This window comes from Orbicella faveolata, unplaced genomic scaffold, assembly GCF_042242905.1.
Source record: "Orbicella faveolata isolate gen_17 unplaced genomic scaffold, um_ofav_v1 contig_13, whole genome shotgun sequence".
Classification (NCBI taxonomy): Eukaryota; Metazoa; Cnidaria; class Anthozoa; order Scleractinia; family Merulinidae; genus Orbicella; species Orbicella faveolata.
Window position 1 is genome coordinate 28,302,192 of NW_028301540.1, and position 19,076 is coordinate 28,321,267.

The 19,076-nt window shown below is 42.1% G+C and overlaps 1 protein-coding gene across 2 annotated transcripts in view; it reads left to right on the forward strand.

Annotated features, from left to right (window-relative positions):
* Positions 1–17,540, forward strand: part of LOC110040996 (dynein heavy chain domain-containing protein 1-like) — a 51,972-nt gene extending 34,432 nt beyond the window's left edge. The window contains exons 40-63 of one of the 2 annotated variants that reach the window (XM_089285307.1): positions 58–587; positions 1,091–1,357; positions 1,487–1,632; positions 2,065–2,335; positions 2,838–2,960; positions 3,585–3,897; positions 4,250–4,519; positions 5,396–5,611; positions 5,991–6,130; positions 6,363–6,462; positions 6,926–7,326; positions 7,857–7,982; positions 8,620–8,890; positions 9,531–9,688; positions 10,051–10,149; positions 10,571–10,666; positions 11,629–11,800; positions 12,712–12,911; positions 13,321–13,638; positions 13,766–13,869; positions 14,215–14,407; positions 14,751–14,881; positions 15,425–15,974; positions 16,687–17,540. In XM_089285307.1, the coding sequence (XP_089141433.1) occupies positions 58–587; positions 1,091–1,357; positions 1,487–1,632; positions 2,065–2,335; positions 2,838–2,960; positions 3,585–3,897; positions 4,250–4,519; positions 5,396–5,611; positions 5,991–6,130; positions 6,363–6,462; positions 6,926–7,326; positions 7,857–7,982; positions 8,620–8,890; positions 9,531–9,688; positions 10,051–10,149; positions 10,571–10,666; positions 11,629–11,800; positions 12,712–12,911; positions 13,321–13,638; positions 13,766–13,869; positions 14,215–14,407; positions 14,751–14,881; positions 15,425–15,974; positions 16,687–17,052 (5,561 nt within the window). In that variant the 3' untranslated portion in view covers positions 17,053–17,540. The remainder of the gene's footprint in view (positions 1–57; positions 588–1,090; positions 1,358–1,486; positions 1,633–2,064; positions 2,336–2,837; positions 2,961–3,584; positions 3,898–4,249; positions 4,520–5,395; positions 5,612–5,990; positions 6,131–6,362; positions 6,463–6,925; positions 7,327–7,856; positions 7,983–8,619; positions 8,891–9,530; positions 9,689–10,050; positions 10,150–10,570; positions 10,667–11,628; positions 11,801–12,711; positions 12,912–13,320; positions 13,639–13,765; positions 13,870–14,214; positions 14,408–14,750; positions 14,882–15,424; positions 15,975–16,686) is intronic. The other variant, XM_089285308.1, reaches the window with a different exon arrangement.
* The last annotated feature ends 1,536 nt before the right edge of the window (positions 17,541–19,076 follow it).

Sequence of the window (19,076 nt, forward strand, 5' to 3'; positions counted from 1 at the left end):
TCGCATGGTTATATATAAAAAAGGAATCTGACGTTTAATCTGGCTAATGTTTTCTAGGTACATGCCCTGGCCTTTACACACCCAACGAGCTCTTCATGATCTCCAACCAGCTTCTTCCCGGTGGAAAACGTGGATCTCGCAGAGTGGAAAACCAAGATATCGCACAGGAACGATATTTCCGTCGCGTCAGATCGCACCTTCATGTCGTGATCTGCTTAAAATATAGAAAGCTTGACTTGTCCAACTCTTTGGAAAAGAACCAGTTGTATAAGTTCCCTGCGCTGGTAACACGAAGCTGTTGTGTCGATATTTACCGAGCCTGGCCTCACGAGGCACTTGTTAGCATAGCGCAGAAACAACTTGAAGAGGAAGAGAGCGTTTTTAGTCTTTTGCCACTGAAAAGACGAGAGAAAGATGCGCAGTCTGCAGCTGTGTGCTCAATAATGGCGCACGTTCACCTCTCTTCTAGAAGCATGGTGAGGAGGATTTACGGAATGGAGGCGCTGAAGTTCTACTCGCCTGATACGTATTTGGATTTTATCGATCTGTTCAGGAAGATATGCAAGAGGTTATGTTTGAAAGAAAAGGTGAGAACTAGAGTTATATCATGAGCGATAGGTCGTAGTGAACCAGCGACGTTGACACGTACTTTTACCTACACCAGCACTCGCGATAGAGAATTAGTCAGCAGTGGTGAAGAACGCCCCAAGAAAAATGTTGGTCTGGGTCCCTGTGGGCAAATAGAAACCGGCGATTGAGATCCCTTTACCTCTGACTATGAATAAGTTTCTCCTCATGATGTGAATAATGATGAAAGCTAATAAAAATGCCCGCAGATGTTCTAAGGAGATCTTTAATTGAGCTTAGGTCAAAATTCAAATTTGTGCTTAGTTTCACTCACTCAGTTCATCCTCTTCGTCCCTTGTGATTCATAAGGTCGTTCTGCTGACAAATGCAGTTTAGAATCCCATTATTCTGTGAACAGATGTTCATAACCGCTTCTGCATATGTCATGTATAAAATAACTTCCACTAAACGCACTTTAAGCAACACTGACGGTATTTAACTTTTATCTCAAACTATTTTCCAGGAAGAGGTAGTTCACCTAGATAAAGCTATCAAGAGAATAGACGAAGCTACTCACAGTCTGAACAAGATGCAGCGAGAGTTAGATCAACTGGCACCGGTGTTTGAAGCGTCCAAGACGGACGTGCAGTTGCGACACGAGGCTGTGGAAGCGTGTCAAAAGGAGTATGCTGCTGCCAAGGACCGCTGCAAGAAACAGGAGCAGGATATCGAGGGCATGCAGGGACCCATTGAGATCCTCAAAAAGGAGGCTCAGGCTGAGTTTGAAAAGGTGAGTGACACGATGATAGCTTGCCTCATTATTGTGTTGTGGAAGATTATTGCCCCTGTGCAAGATTGGACCAGAAGCAACACGTTGAGATTCCCTCCTGTCCAGTCATTAACTGTTAGTTTTTTTCAGGTCAACCCCTTGTTTGACGCAGCATGGAAGGCCATCAATTCGCTGGATATTCACGATGTAGAAGAAATCAGAAGTTACCGAACTCCGCCTGCGATTGTTAGATTGGTTGTAGATGCAATTTGTGTGTTGTTTGGAAAAGAGCAGACGTAGGTTTCCAAATCTCGTTGAGATTTTTTGTTTTGCCTTGTTTTGTTTTGTTTTTTTGTTTTTGTTTTTGTTTTCTTTTCTTGAAGGGGGGGGGGGCGTGGGGGGGCTGGTGATGGTTTACGTACTTGCTTCGGGTTTACTTCCGTAAAAGCGTACAACAAACACACTGTTACGTTAAACACATAAATAATCTAGTTTAGCGCTAGACTTATCAGTCTGCCTAGTTGCTGCTTCCTTGGCAATCCGAATTTGTTCAGTCAATCGATCGATCAATCAACTTTTATTTCCGTTCCTCAATTTACATTTTAGACTGGCCGCGGATAGCTAGTGCTAGCCTAGGAAGGCCAGTCTATTAAGGTCTAATTACAAATGTCTATTTTTGTTTTTTTTTGTTGTTTTTTTTTTAATCTAAATTTTTATTTCGCCTCCAGCTGGGAAGAGGGCAAGCTTCTCCTCAACCGGAACGACTTCTTCAAAGATCTGGAATTTTACAACATGATTGGCATGCCTGATGCTATTTTCAATGCGCTCAGAGGTTTTTACGACAACCCGTTGTTCCGTGCAGACATTGTCAAGGACGGCAGCGTGGCTGCTAGGTCTCTCTGTCTGTGGGTACGAGCCGTGTACGAGTTCTGTTTGGTTCACAGAGCCCTGGAACCAAAACGACAGCAGCTGCGGAAGGCAGAGCAGGAACTCGAAAAGGTATTCCATGTGATTTAAGGAACCGTGAGATCAGAGAACGAGTATTAGATTAAGAAAATCTAGGTTTTTTTTTACAGATTTCGTGTTGTGATTATCACATCTCACACCAATCCCACACCGATTGTCTCCCTTACAGCTGAACTGAACTGAAAACTTAAATTATTGGCGGCAATATTTTTGAGAGACCGTCGTTTTGAGCCCCATTTTGAGACAATATGACAACCACTTACAGTGTAAACCCAGTGTCCTTATTTTACACCCCTCCCCCTTCCCCCACGCCTTCCCTTTTTTCCCGCACAAGTGGTGCCGAGTCTCGTTTTGTGATGTCTGTCACGCAGTCTAAAAACAGTGAATGGGGGAGGGTATTGTGGACTACTGTAGTGAATTTTAAGAGGTGAGAATATTGCACGAAGAACTGTTTCTCGAATGTGTCAACTACTTATGCCGTCAATTGTGTCTTTTATGTTCGTATTATGCTGAAAATGTGATCGTACCTTCGCAGGCAAAGTCCATTCTAGGAGAGATGCGAGTCAGGTGTAATGCCATCAAACAAGAGCTTGAGTCAAATATCCAGTTGTATAAAGACAGTGTCAAACATTCCAGAACAGTTGAAAAACAGATCCAGGTAAAGACTCTTGACAGTTGAAAAGAAATTAACAGCGAGAACTGCAATGTTCCTTCACGAATTTATATCAATATGCTATATTCTCTGTTTCAATTGATCCCCGAAACTCCCTATAATGATACTTTTTGGTGGGCTCTTTGGCTCGGCCTCCGTGGATGTACATCTGTCGTGCACATCTGTTTATGCACATCTGTCATTGCTCAATCGGCCCTGGACTTTCTGTTGAGAATAAAAGAAGTCACGAAACCAAACATGTCAAAATTAGCCAGTTTTACAGTTGTTCGTTTTAACTACGGGGAGGCTCAGTTGCCTAATGCTTAGTGTGCTGTCATTCAGATCAAGCAATCCGAGTTTGAACCAGCGCCGGAGTTTTGTTCTTGCCCAAGGCACTACTCTCGCGTTGCCTCTCTCCACCCAGGTGTATAAATGGGTACCGGCGAAGTTAACGCTAGGAGTAACCTTGCGAAAGACTAGCATCCCATCCAAGAGGCAGTGAAAATAGTTCTAACCACTTAATGGTCCTAAAACAGGGATGTGCTCTGGCACTATGGGCCACTTTACTCGAGGCAAACTTTATATGGTTTTACGACGATTCTAGCTCACACAAGCAATTTTTTTCGATAGAACATACAAGCTGTGCAAGCCAAGGGAGCGGCGCTTGTCGACAGTCTGTCCACCTATTCTAACTTGTGGCATAGCAATCGATCGATCGCCAAGCAGCATCTTCTCACTGCACCAGGTGATGCCCTGGTCACGGCTGCCGCCGTGTGTTACCTGGGACCTCTTGTACCTGCTGCCAGGGATGAGCTGTTCGCTGACTGGCTGCGGGTGTGTGATGGGGTGTCGCGAGAGCCCGAGAAGCGACTGCTCAGTTTGTCGTCAATGGTGCTCGAAGATTCTCGGAACAAACGTAATTACACTGAGCCAAATAATGCCGGTAGTGATTTGTTGGCTACTGTGTTTGTTAAGCTAAGATTAGTCTTGTTTGAACGTCTTTTAGAATGAATTTTGCTTTCCAGAAACGTTTTATTAAGCGATCCTTTTGTATAACCGCTCCAGCCATCAGCCAAAATCTGAATTATGCGGCCCATCCCTACTGACCTTATGTTGTTGTTTACGCGTTAGTCTTGGCTGTGGTGACTCACTCTTATAGCTTTAGCGTATTTGAACAATAAAACTTTTATCTTATCGTTTTACGTCATTGGTTTGGGGCAATTGAAGAAAGCTCCTCCCCCTCCCGACTCAACCAAATTTAAGACCTAAACGAAGTATGCCATATTTTCTGACAGGTAGAACCTCCCGTCCGACCACCCAGTCGACGCTTGCATCAACCTTATCTACTAACACGGTGCCACTGCGTGAAGATGTGTCACTGAAAACGATACTAGCTGCTGCCAACGAGGTGGATGAGTGGAAGAGAAATGAGTTACCCACCGACGAGCAGGCGCTGCAAAACGCTTTGATACTGAGGAGCTGTAGTGATGATCGGACGCGTGCCTGGCCGCTGTTGATCGATCCGCATAATCAGGCTGAGTTGTGGATAAGGGCTCTGCATCAAGGTTTTTCTTTTTTCTTTTTTTTTTCTTTTTCTTTCTTTTTTTCTTGTTTTTTCTTGGTTTTTTTTTTTTCATTTAGTGTTTGTGTTTTGTGTCTAAAATAAAACATTTTCCTGAGGCCTAGTTTAAAGGTATTGGAGATTACTACTTGGATTTTAAGGCAATTTAAAACAAGGGACAAGCACGTGCCCCCTGGTATACATTCTTTGTAAGAAGTGGCAGGTTTGGGGTCCCGTATTTCCACAAATTTGCAACGGATTGTTATGAAACTGCGCATGTTTACTATCTTCGGCATGATAAATTGATCTATGGAGGTGTACTTTGTTGTTATTGTTTTTATGAGAAATAAGAAAGATTGTTGATATCGCGTCACATTGTTGAAGTGGTCCACTGTTTAACGTTAGTCTTGAATGAACCAGCTTTATTGCCGGCTAAACCTTGGTAGGCTTAACCTGCTTGTTATAACCTAGTGGAACGCCACTTTTCTTATCTGATAAACCAAGTCTAAACAAGTGCAATTGTCCGCATTTAGTCCGTTCAGACGTATTGTAAATCTTCTGAATTGCTGCACAAACCGGCTTTTATTTTCTGTTGAAACGTAGCATTAGCCCTCATTGTTTTTTGTTAAACCTCATGGAAGTCCTATTTTCCTGTGAAAACCTATTGTAAGCCCGCTTTAGTGTATGGTACGACTCGTGTAAACCGTCTTAGTTGTGAGTGTGAACCTCGTGTAAACCTGGCTTCCTGCCCTTCTTAATTCTCTAGTTGTTTCAAGTTGCCAGGCACCAAACTCTATCAGTATATAACCTTGTAAAAGTATTTCTGCTAGTCCAAGGGGAAATGAAGCTTGCTGTTGATTTTCTTGTTTATCGTCTGTAGATGATACATTGGATGAAGGTCAAAACAGCCGTCCAGAGACAAGACAGTCCGAACGCTCTGTCTCATGCCAATCTGGGCGATCATCCATTGAGTTAGATACTGCTCCCGCTTTAGATTACGCTAATCTGGATCAGTCTGGAGCAGACGATGATGAAGCTGATCCACAGCTCTCAGATAATGAAGTGGATCAGTTTCTCCAGTCGCTTAAAGAGACAGGTAAGGATGCAACCCCAATACGTGCTTTTGTACCAGCTTAACAGTGAAGCATTTTAAACATTTGAAGCAATTATGAGCAACATTCTTAACTAAAGCTGACATTATTGTATAATCTTATGGGTATTCAATGTTAGAGCGCTCTTTCATTTGAGTGTCGAAAGAAATACGCATTTGCTTTGGTATCTTGAGTGTTTTATATATCTTCTCAATCGCAACTAAAACTAAGGATTTAGATGTTTTGACTCGCCCTACGGGCTCGTCAAAATACGGCACGACTCGTAAAAATATACAGCGATACTACACACCAAAACATCTAATAAGATATATTTACTCCATTCTGACACGAGTCTTATATTATCCTGTCTTCGTTGATATTCAGATGACCAGGAGTCCAGCTTTCAAGAGGCCGAGATTCAGACTCCAGCTACGTCCAGAACCGAGCGCATAGCAGGGAGTGTTCTGACGAGCTTCAGTGACAAGGTGTTAACTGAGAAGCTGGCTGAAGCCATGGGAATACAGGTATGCTCTGATACCTTACCTACCTTAAAATATAGTAATACCAGTCACGCAACGCTTTCGAGTGGTATGCCATGTATTTTCTTGGTTCACACGCGAATCTAAAACGTCACAACCGTGTTTCCGTACTCTCTCATCTAAAAGCACCTATCGATCAATAAGAGGGCGCCTAGTACCTCATATATTTTATAATTGATTACCTAATATACAGCTCTCTGTGTTTATCTTTTGGTAGATCGACGGCTCCCCTCAGCCGTTACCTTCTGGTCCAACTCCAGTCATGAACCTGAGCGAAGGACGAATTCTTGTCGTGCAAGCTGATGATCCTATGTTAGGTAAATCCTTCATCAGAGAGGGGAATTTCTAGCGTTTTTTCCCTTTGAATCAGGTCACCTTCTTTTGACTAACGCAAGACATGCCTGTCTAGAAAAATGAAAGGTAGGAAGTCTGTAAGTTCGATTCCAGCCGTGTTACAGCTGGTGTCTGCGGATGTTGAGCAGATATTGACCAAAGGTGCTGTAAACTCCGCTTTAATAGGTTTTATCATCAGGAAACGCTAACAGATAGATTTTTAGGGGTCTTGCCCAAGGAGCGATCTAACATAACGCACGTACCTTAAGTGGCTCAAGCAAAAAAAAAACGCGCTTGTTGTTTTCTTTTGCAAGGAAATGCGTTTTTAGTTTGGCCTGAGGCTCAGGGAGTTGCTGGGCCCTTCAGTTATCTTAACTACGGCGTTTCTTTCCATTTGAAGATGATATGATTGCTTTATCGCAAAAACTGCCACTTTCTTTGTTGCAGTCAATAAACTTCGCGCCGCCGTCAAGAAAGGGTTAGTGGTGCTGGTCACCCACGTTGAAAGAAGACGTTGGGACAAAATGCTGGAGTTGGTTCTTACTCGACAAACCTTCACTAACTCAGACGGAGTTCTCCAAGTGACTATTGGCAAGACTACCGTGGAGTATAACCCTTCATTCCGCCTCTACCTTAGTTCGTCTCTGCCTCTCTTCATGCCCGGAGAGGGACAGTGTCCGCTGCCCTTTTCCAAGACTTGCACCATTAGCATGGAAATGAGCCGAGAGGGAATCTGCGACATGCTGTTGGCAGACACGTTGCGGCTTGAGAGACCCGAGTTTGATGGACAGTTGAGATCGATTGAGAGGGATGTTGGCCTCCACAAACAACAGATTGATCATGCCAAGGTGCTATTAATGACAGATAACTCTACTCAGCCATCTACTTTTCGCAGAATTTTCAGCAACTTGGAAACAAGCGTACGTCAGAAGAAACCAAGCGGTTTTCTGACGCAAGTCCTTCGATTCGATTAGCTGAGTAACTTTATTTTAGGGGCCATTCGATGAAAGTTACTGAAAGTTCAGCGAGAATTTGGAACATGGACTCCGCTCTTCCATCGACTTGACGTTTTGTTTTGTTTTGTTTTTTCTAAGAATCTACTAAAAGATACGGTCGAGGAAAAGCAATCCTTAAAAGAGCGCTAGCGCTGAAGACAAATTTCTTTACAACCAGCACGTACTTTGTGCTTTTACCACTGTATTTATTTCTCAATTGCCTTGAATAGTATTCAAAGTTTGAAAGATAATTGGACATGAACAAACTAGGTTTTTCTTCCCTTACAAAAGTCCATGAATCATTAACAGAAGTCGCTCAATTTTATTTGTATTTTTTTTATTATTTAAATTCTTACAATATTCCTGTATTTTTTCCTCTTCAGGAGTTTATCCTTGAGAAGGTTCTTAGCCTCAGTGGTCCTCTGTTGAAAGACACTTCCATGCTGGATTCTGTCATTAAGAGTAAAGATGTCATATCCATGGCAGAAGAGAGATGCAGTGAGGCTGACGTGAGTTGTTGACTTGTGGCTGTTTTAGCCTTTTTCGCTGGCTGACATCTTATTCATATTAAGGGAGATGGGCGTAGTAGATCACCCGCCTCTCGCCAAAGTGGCCTGGTTCCGATTCATGCCTGGTGTCATATGTGGGCTGAGTGTGTTGTTGGCTCTCGTCCCTGCCTCGAGAGTTTTTCTCCGAACATCTCGCGTTTCCTCCCTCCAAAAAATAATAATAATAATAAAAATAACATTTTCGGATTCCAATTCGACCAGGATTATAAGCGGACCTGCATGGAAACCAGCGAGGAGTAATGTGGCTTCCTCTTCAAATATTGTAATTAAATTATACTTCAGCAATGTTAGAGCGGTTTTCACTTGGTTATCGAAAATTAATTGATTTTATATTAGTACGCTACAGGATTGGCTTAAAAAAAACTCGCGCCACTTTCTGGTACAATCCGAAGTAAAACCAAAACCAACCGCAACTCGCTCGCACAAGTTTTTCTGCGCTTCACGTCAGCTTCATGTATTTGCTATAAGTTTTGATTCATCCATTCGATTTATTGTGTCCTTTGTGATTGGCCAGAGCAATTACTTTGCTTTTGGTTTTACGACACTCAATTCAAAGCCGCTCTCTTTTCCTGCACAGACGATGAAAACAGAGCTCTTAACGAAGCAGAGTGATTTTCTTCCTGTGGCCCAACATGGCGCGTTGCTATTCTCGGTGATGTGTGAACTGCAGAAGCTGCATCCATACTATCGCTTTCCACTGGACGCATTCATACAGCTCTTTCACGACACTGTAGCTGAGAAGAACCGAGGCAAGAAGAGTAGCGGCTCACCAGCCGCCAGAGCAGCAGAACTCGTCACCGCTTTGTTGAGGAAAATCTTCGAGCGCACTTCTTGGAGTTTGTTCCAAAGTAAGTAGTTCCCTGTTTTGTACCTTATTTACATTTTCATCGTTTTAGCAAATTCCAAAGGTACTACTTGCGCTAATTTCATTTACTTTTCATAAATACTACATGTGTAGCGCAGATTTAGTTATACCTGTGCAACTGGGCTGGGTTGTCCGAAGCTCGATGAAGCGAGAATTTTTATTTCAGTCTGCAACTCATCGGCGATGTTTTCTGTTTATATTCAGTTTTGAGTTTGAATAACCTCAAACCACACAAAAGAGAAACAGAGAGAAGCATTTTATACAACAAGAATTGATACTTTCGTTAACTTTTAATCATGGGTTAGTGTTAACCGGCTTTCAAACAAACCGGGCCTGCGTGGCAGTTTTGAAAAACCAATTCCTCTTGTTACTGATTTCCCAGTTTAAAACGATGATATGATCTTTTCATTTTTTTATATAATCTTGATCTAATAATTTGGTTCAAATTTAAGTCGAAAGGCCCCGTCCGATACGTTTTGGAAGTCGAGCATGATAGCCAACTGAGCTTTCCGAAGGAAGTCAACCTGGCTTCCGAGGGGGATATTCTTTGGGGTCCCCACTTCCCTCGCCCCCACAGTATTTGCATAATGGGCTTCACACCAGCTCTCTCGGTGTTGTTTCAGGTGATAATCACGTGTTTGCATTTTTACTGGCTGTTGAGAAAATGATGAACAACGGTTCCGTCTCGTGCGATGAATGGCAGCTGTTTACCCAGTTACCCAACAACACCCAGGCTGATCGCGTTCTAGATAGCGATACTCCACAGTGGGTCTCACAGCAGGTATGAAATGTAAAGCATTGAATGTGTTCTAAAATAAAAGGTGTCGCGATTTATTTGTCTGTATTAACGTCACCTTGTGGACGCCTTAAACGACCCGAAGGTTCATAACGCACAATCGTTTAGTCAAAAATGGTCGTCAGTCCACGCGTTGGACTCTGCCTCGCCCTGTCTGGGTTTGAGCACTGAACTTCACATTTTTGGGGAATATTGACACGTTTTCATTGCTTTTGGGGAATACTGACACATTTTCATTGCTCTAGTAATTTTTTCGCTAAGTTTTTACTCTTAGTCATTGCTCTTAATTTGTCGCTTCAGTCCCAATGAAGTTATTGTACAATTTACTACCTCTGTTTCCTTGTTAGGTTTGGGAGTCAGCAGATGAGCTGGAGCTTCTTCCAGTCTTCAGTGGTCTGAAGCAATCTGTTATGGAGCTGTCAGATCTGTGGCGCGAGTACTTTAATGTGAGATTCATTGTCACGCATGCCGCAAAGATTGCTTCTGTCTTGTCCTGCTTATTTACTTACGACCAGTAATTATTCATGTCATGTTCGTCTGTTTTACATGAACAAATAACCAGAATAATTACGATAAGCCTAAACTGTCGAGAAATGACGAACACTGCACGATTTAGTTTGCGATGATGCAACTATATGCCCTTTTGATGGAGTTCGGAGTAAAGTGGGCACCCCCTCACCTCCCTTAGGAAAGTATTACCGAAAAAGCGTCTGAAAACTTAGACACATATCCTTGCGTTCCTTGTGTTTAAATTCTATAAAAGAAAAGGAGATCATATACTATTTGAGCTGTACATGTAATGTAATTTTACGTTTATTTCCCTCCTGTAGTCTTGCTAATTGTTGTTGGTTCTTTTGTCTTCCACAGCTACCTCCAGTTCTCCTTGGTGTGACTCCTGGCGACTACGCGCATCTGACTACCTTTCAGAAAGCGTTACTGTGGAAAACCTTTCAAAGAGACCAGGTACGAAAAATTTGGCGCTTGACTCTATCGTTACTAAATAAATGGTCGTCCTCCGTAATGGTTGTCTTAAATTACCGAGTTTATTGGTAGTACATAAGCAGTCTGTTTTCAATTCTTTGGCTGTCGTTTTTGCGTGCCGTAAAAACTCAAAAGAGAAAGAGTGGATGTGCCATATAGTTGCTGAACTTTATGGTCCATTATTTGATCCAGGACTAGAAAGCAGTCAGTCTTTAAGAAAAAGTCAGCCCATCCCCCGTTTAGGCCAAAGCTACACTTAACATGTCAATTCTAACCTCTCTCACATTGTAATAATAATAAAAAAAGACTATGAACTCGAGATTTCCATGATGTGCGAGAGGTGTGACGATGTGGAAAGTCGGCTCAACCATCAGTGTTGCTTTAATGGAATAGTGACAAATAAAATCAAAAAAGTTTTTTTGGTAGGTTCTGAAACTTTTGCTGTGTCTTGTTATATAGTCATTAACAACTGTTACGTTAATGGAATAGTGAAAATAAGGAACAAAACAGTTTTTTTTTTAAGTTTTAGCACAGATTTTTTTCTGTCATTAAAGATGTGTCTGTTCATCGTGGTGTAAGATAGGATGGATGAATTTTTCTCTCATTTGTCTCACGATGGAGTCAAGTTGAGTTGCTAATCGCGACGTTTCGACTGCTATACTGCCAGTCTTTATCAGGCGATGAGGTCGATTGTTGCGTGTCGCTATTTGTAGCACGATGAAGACTAGCAGTATAACAGTCGAAACGTCGCGATCAACATCTCAAAGTGACTCCATCGTGAGACAAACGAATAAAGTTCATCTTTCCCAGATTTTTTTTCTTTTTTTTTGTATTCTTGTGGTTCGTTCTTGACCTGTTGGCCGTGTCTTGTTATGCTCGTTAATTATTAAAATGAGCCGTTTGTTGATTGCCGCAAAAAACGTCATGTCATTTCTCCATTTCAGTTGTTCCAGGTGTGTCAAGATATTGTCCTTTATCAAATGGGAGCCAGTATGACTCGATCATCAGGATACGACTTGCACCAAGTGTATCCAGTCACTAACTCCTCCTGTCCTGTTATATTCTTAATGCCGTCACACGAAATTCTCGCGCAAGGAGAGGCAAACGTGTTAAAAGGTAAATCACGAAGACTGTTAGAATTCCTTAAAGGGCTATGTCACAGATGTGAGATAATTTCAACTCTTGGCAACTGGTTATAAAATAAACTGAAATGTCGCAAGAACAGCTTAGGACTGAAAATAAACACAGGAAATTAAAAAAGCGGGCGTGACGGGCAAAGTTGGAGAAGACTAAAACGGATTGCATTTGGGTGAACTTGAACAGCAGCGGCCCGACTTTTTTTCAAGTTGAAGTCGGTGTCATTTAACACGCTCGGAAATCATCGTTCTTTAATATGGGCCCGGCATTTTGCCGATAAAAGACTGTTGCTCCACGAAGTTGAGGTTTAGAAGTCATAGTTAAACGGACCAAAACTCAGCCCCTTTAATACACAAGAATGCTTGATCATGTTTAACTGCGGTAACTTAAATCAAAGCATCCAAGGTGATCAACGCTGATTCAGAATTAAAAGGCGATCGAGGTGTTAATGTCTCTTATATACAAGTGTGGTTCATTGTTGTATCTTGTGGAATTTAATATTAGTCGACGTCAATACTGGGGAACAGAAAATGTAAATAGAAAATTTCACTTGATTTTTTTAAAACTGAAGCCAGTACTCTTGCTTATCGGTGACTAGCTTATTCTAGATTTAAACAACTGTACCCTGGAGTATTGTTACTTTCCCTGTATCGGAAGCTAGTCGTAAAGACATGTTTACCCCTGGGTTAGGGGAAGGCAGTTCGAGGGTAAGGTGTATTGACTAGAAACATCGTACAAAGATCTCGGCCATTGCTCAAAGCCTATTCACTATAAAGCATAAAGTCCCTGTTCTTTATACTCACAATTTTCGTCAAGTAAGAAGTAGAGCGAGCGACCACTTTACGGCGACTCGTTTACCCAAACTGTCAACGTCCGTTCTTGTCTTGTAGACCCTGTAACTGATGTCATTAATCTAGCCCGGGCGCACAGAAAGGACGAAAGTTTGCTCCAAATGACTCTTGGCGAGAGTGTTAGCATGAAGAATGCTCTGACGGCCGTGAAACGAGGCATGAAGACTGGCTGCTGGGTTATTCTAGAAAACTGTCATTTGGCGACCGGTTGGTCTGAAGAATTCATGCACGAGCTGGAGGTCTGTGTATACAGAATATTCATATATCGATAACGCTGTAAAGGGCTTAAAAATGCTTGCTCTGATTATTCGCATTTCGTATATAGATGCGCTAAAGCATCTACAAGTTCTAAAAAGACGTATGTTCTGTCAATGCTGGAGAGACATTTTTGGATCATGTAGTAGCTCTCGTAAGGTCTCACATCAATGGCTCGATACCCTTTAAGGGAACAACAGGACAAATAACACAAACAATGCCCCTAAAACAATACCAGCTGCTACAATAACAAAATAATAGCACTTTACGAGAGCTGCTACACTTGTGAATTTTTTCGTCTCAGATGGGACGATGACAGAAGGAAAAAGGGGAAGGAACGTTCATTATATTTAGTTTATCTGTGCACTAATGATGTACTTTTTTCTCCCTTAGACAATCGTGAATATGCGTGACACTGACAGCGAGAGTGACTCTCCCGGGCAATATGCGGAGAATGGAAGCGACCAAAAGTCACGAAACGACGAGGCCGAAGATGTTCTTATCCACCCTGACTTCCGGCTATGGTTGACTACTCAACCGGAAATCGGTTTACCGTTACCCGCAGTTGTCATACAGCAAGGACTCAAGTTGGCGTGTCAGGCGCAGGAGAATTTCAGGGAGGCTGTGCAGACAAACTGTCGAGTTGCTGCAGGGTCTCTAAACAACTCCGTCCCTTTGTGGGGAGAAGCAGCAGAGAAATCTGTTTTCAAGGTAGAGTATTTTCCTTTTATGCCGAAGGAAATTTTCGCTTTACAGGTACTGTGACCTTTGACACTTCAGGCTCTGTTGTAAACGATTTGGATGTCTTGCTAAGGTTTAATTTGATTTAACTTTTTAGAGTGACGTTCATCCGTACTTGATTAATGGACTGGCGTATCTTCATTCAGTCCTGCTCCAAAGACGAAAATTCGGACAGAGTGCGTTCAGCTGCCCGTATCAGTGGTATGTTTGATAACTTCTAGTTTGTGTAATAACCTACTACTCTTGGACAGTTCGCTACAGAATCTGCCTCTTGGTGTTCACAAACAAGTAATCTATTAGTGAATGTGGTTTTATCACATGACAGAAACTCGTAAGCGACCGCAACTTTGGTTCACAGCGGCTGAAATTCACAATCTGTCGAATTGTGGACGCCTAATATCCTGAATTATTTTATTTGCACGCTTAACTTAAACTCATAAAATATAATCAATCATTCCATCAATAGGAATTTACAGTGGCTCATCCCACTGAGAGGCTTTCCGGCCATTGTGTGTAATTTCGTTTCTTTGTTTCGCTTTCTTGAAGGTCTCAATCAGACTTGCTTGCTGGATTAGAAGCATTACGCCATCTGTCACGTGTTTGTCGATCCCCGTTATCTCCAGCAGCAATGGAAGCCATGTTGGGAGATGTTGCGTACGGGGGTCACGTGACAAATGGTCTAGACTTACACGCTGTGAAGTCCTTGGCAAAGTTTGTTCCTTTTGAGCATATGGAGGTGGTAATCCCTCTACATTTAATAAATAACTTGCTTAGTTTCTTTCTCATATAGTGCAGCTTCTGCTTTATTTTGCTTTTGTTGTTGTTTCTTTGACGGTTTTGCTTCAGTTTGTTTTAATTAGTGCGATTCCCATGAAGGAAGTCGCCTATTTTTGTTCTTGTTTTTGGTGATGTTGTTGGTTTTTTGTTTGTTTGTTTGTGTGTTAGTTTTGTTTGTTTGTTTGTTTGTTTTTTGTGATTTGTTTGATTCTGGCATGAGTCATGAGTCTGGTCGAGCAGAGTATGTAAGGTCCACTCCTCCATGATGCGCTTTTGTTTACTCTCACGTTCACTCTGTACTGTAGGATTCAGTGGAGAAGCTGCCCACATACTCACTCATAGATACGTACGTGGACAGTTTACCAGAAGCTCTGTCGTGTCAAGAACTGGGTGTTACTGGTGTGTGTAATGCTAGTTGCCAATCAAAACTTAGCAGGTATGCTCACCGAGTCATACCTCATCTCTAACTGTGCATTGTTTCTTATATACTGGTAGCCATTGTTTCTTTCGCCCTACAATGATGTATTGTCTATTTCCTTTTTCGTATATTTCGTATCGCTTTACCTAAATGTAATTAATAAACACGCTTCTAGCGTTACTACCTGTTACTACTTGCTTATCATAACCTTTGCCACTTACACTAATGACCAATTACCTCTATGAGATATGCCTGCAGGGAATCATGGTAGTTGTATTCATCATCTTGAACTGGATATTTGTTTTCATGAAATACAACTACCATGGTTCTCTGCAGGCGCACTTCGTGGAGGGAAGTTGCTATTGCTTATTACTAACTGGCAGTGGCATTTAGGGCCTTGCACTAGTTACAAGGCACATTCCACAGTCAGACACGATTGCTAGGAAAGTTAGATGGATCGAATTCTGCGTCGATTCCAATTCAGTCTCACAATTACTTGGAGGTATTTCTGCCCCATTACGTTATTCTAGTTTGCTTATCATGGTTGCGTCTCTTTTTTAGTGGCATTGGAGACCGCTTGGCTATTGGGACAGGGCGCCAACGTTCCTCTCTCTCAATTGAAAACCAAGTCAGAGTTGTTGCTGGAGAAACGCGGAATGAAATCACAACTGTTATGGAATCAATCAAGGCACATGACCTTGCGTCGCGCGAAGCAACAACAGCTGTTGTTGCTTTCATTCAACGTGAACTTGTCTTCTTTCAAAATCTCCTCGAGGAAGTAGTTAAGGAGATTGAACTTCTCATCAACGCTTGCAGTGGACACGTTGCTTTCACACCAGATCTCTTCAACTTAGCCTCAGCGCTTGGTTCTCACCGTGCACCCTCCAAGTGGCTCGTTAAGAACTCCACAGATGTCAGTCTTAGTGGATGGTTGGTAGATGCTAGAAGACAAGTGAAAGCCCTCAGTGGTTACTTGTCGACTTCGCCTCTACAGTCCTGTTCGTATTGCCTTGGAGCGTTTGCGCATCCTCAAGCGTTTTTAGCTTGTGTTTTAATGGATCACGCACGTTCTACAATGAAATCTGTGTACGCTCTGGAGTTTTCAGTGGAGGTAATTATACACTTTGTAGTAATTAACAGCGTTATTTCCCTGTAATAAACTATCTGTTACATTTAACGCGCGCTATCGGTCAATTTTACGGTTCGTATTCTGTAGCTACTGTATCTAGTACAGGCTACCTGACAGGAAACGTTTTCCTTTGTGAACCTCGTTTCCTTGGTCCAGCAGCAACGTATGAATCTGTGTACACTGGGACGCACGCGAAGGGGAAAGGGTTGGTTTGTATCTTACATTACAAACCTTGACCTCACTCTTTATCTTGCACTGTACTGCGAGAAGTGATTCTGTTGTTTTCACGTTTTTCGTATTTCCACTGACTCTTTATTCATCAAGATGCAACGACCATTTTTAAAATGTGTAGTGCAAAACTCCTCCGAAGCCATTACCTTATTGCCGTGAGTCAGCACGATTAAAGGAACTAAACCCCCTTTTTTTTAACCAGAAAAAGCCATCATGATCTAATCGGGAAAATGCAAAAGGGGCGAGGAAGTGGGGAGTGGGCAGGGGGGGGAGGGGAGGGGGGAAGGAGGGCAAAGCCGTTCGCCGGTTCTGTCGTTAGCCTTATTCGCGGCCTTTGTATTATTTTCCTCTCTTCTTTATTTCCTAAGTTGAACCTGTTTCTCACTATGAATGATCCAACTGACAGCTGATGAAATGATGCGTTGATTTGACCGCGCAATTTACTTTTCATTCACTTGGACAGGTACTCCATCCAAGTACTCTCCCCACATCTCCCCCGGACCATGGCGTCTTTCTCAGTGACTTGAAACTGACCGGTGCATCATGGGACGCTGACCGTGCTTGTATCATTGAACCAACTGAGTCACGTGACATTTATGATCTCCCAATCGTGTGGCTAAAGCCAGTAGAGGTCATAAGGTCACGTGCGCCCTCAGCGAAAGTCGTGAAACAACAAAGTGAAATGCCTTTGTTCGATTGCCCTTTACTCTTTGGTGGAGACTGGGGCGGAGATGTAACTACCCTGGTTACTAGTCTCCCGCTGCCGACTTCCGTCCCCGAGGGAACGCTCAAACAGCGAAGAGTTGCAGTCGTATCTCTGTTATTTTAAAACAAATTAACTTAGTCTTCCTATCAAGACCGGTTTTGTCTGCATTTATCCTATTTCTTGGTAGAATTTTAGCCAGGAAAAAAAAAATTACTAGTGGCGTATTGAACGAGTGAAACATAAAATCTATTTATTGTTTATTTTAACTACGGTTTCCATGACATGTAAGTTAGTAATGCAACTGTCTTCTGTGGAAACTTTTTTTTTTTTTACAAATTTAATGATTTCACAATGTAAAAAGCACTAAGTTTATCATCAGTTTTCTAAACTGATATCGCCATTTTAGTAACCACTCCATGATCAGTGAACCCATTGAAAATAATCATTGTGAGAAATCTTTGAGGGAATTATGTAAAGAATCAAATTGCCTGCAAATAATTAATACACGAGGAAAAAGTCTGCAGTCGCGTTGTAACATAGTCTCCTAATTTGTAAATAAGATAGGATCTGTTTCTTGTTAGCAGGCTAGACATAAATTATTTTCCTTAAAATCAGCGTTGCTTTGGTTACTACGCGTACTTGCCATCTTTCGCATAAACCAGGGGCGGATTTAGGGGGCGGTGGCTGGGTGGCTTATCATACTCCCCAGCCCCTTCCTCCCCCCCCAATGGTCAGTTACCTCATTGTAATTCCTACTTTGTAGTATTGTTAGTATTTGTGGTCTAACAATTTTAATTAAGTTCTAATTCTCGAATTGAAACATTTGGGGGGGGGGGGGGCATGTCCAATTGAATCTACAAACTCAAGGTACCATCCATCCCCCCCCCTCCCCCCAACTTGAAAAATCCTGGAACAGCCCCTGTAAACGTCGCTCGACAGTTATTGAATCCATTTTCAAACATAGCTCTAAAGAAGGTTTGATTTTACGCATCACAAAATGATTAACTCAAACGGTTAACAATCGTCTCGTATATATTGTCATGTGGACAGAAAATGTGTCAGATAGTCTTTAGAATTTTTCCCTTATTTCAGTTCCCACAGCGAGACCCTCGAAAAACCGTCTTCAGGTATTCGGTCAACCATTTATGCTGTTTTTATTCATAGGATAATAGCCTTTAAAAACACGTGACGTAAGAATTAATGTTGATCTCTCTAGAATTGAAAATGATAAGCTACCCGTAACAAAATTATTTCATTAGCGAATTGGTGTCTGTTTCCATCGAGATGTCGAGAAAAGATTTATCATTTTATGTCGGCGCCACATAAGCTTTGGAAATTTGTTAAATATAAAAATCGATTCAAATTCAGAAATAGTGCTTACCAGTAGAGCATTTCAAGATAACCGGCTGTGTGAAAGGTTGCAAAAATAACTTTACTTATCTTGCTCAATTCACTGAAACTAACGGCTTTTTTAATGATTTACGTAAACCGCAACACTTGTCATTGCTATGGAATTAGCAGTGGGAACAATCAACGACCTTTGACTTGTGACAGGTCTTGATATATTTAAAAAAAAAAAAAAAAACGCAGATAAGGAAATTATTAAACGGGGGCGGAAAAAATGCAATATCATGCCGCTTGATCATTAACTATGGTCGAAAACGTTGTTAAGGCAACTTGCGCCCACTTCACGTAGTTAGGAAGTACTGTCACGAATGTAGCGAGAGTGATGACGTTAGTGTAGCCAAGGAAAGCGGTTGGCAAAAGTGACTTGTTTTGACAGATTGTGTTTTGTTGCAAAATAACATGAGAATGTACAGCCGGAAAAATTTTGTAGCGACGTTAACGTTTAATTTAATAATTCGGTTGGGGACTTGTGCTATGCCTTGTTTTAACAACACTGCGTGCGACCAGGCTGGCAAGAAATCGAGCTGCTGCAATGGAACTTGCCTTGAAAACTGTGATGTTGCGAGAGACTGCAAGTTGGACACAGGCTGTCCCGTAGGGCTAAAGTGCTGCGACAGCGGTGAATGTATCTCACGGGTGTCGTTGTGTTCACTGTCTTCCAAGCTGGCCGTGGCGGTTCCTCTTTCTCTTCTTTTCGGCTTTCTTTTAGTCTTCTGTGTTTGCGTTAACCATCCTTCATG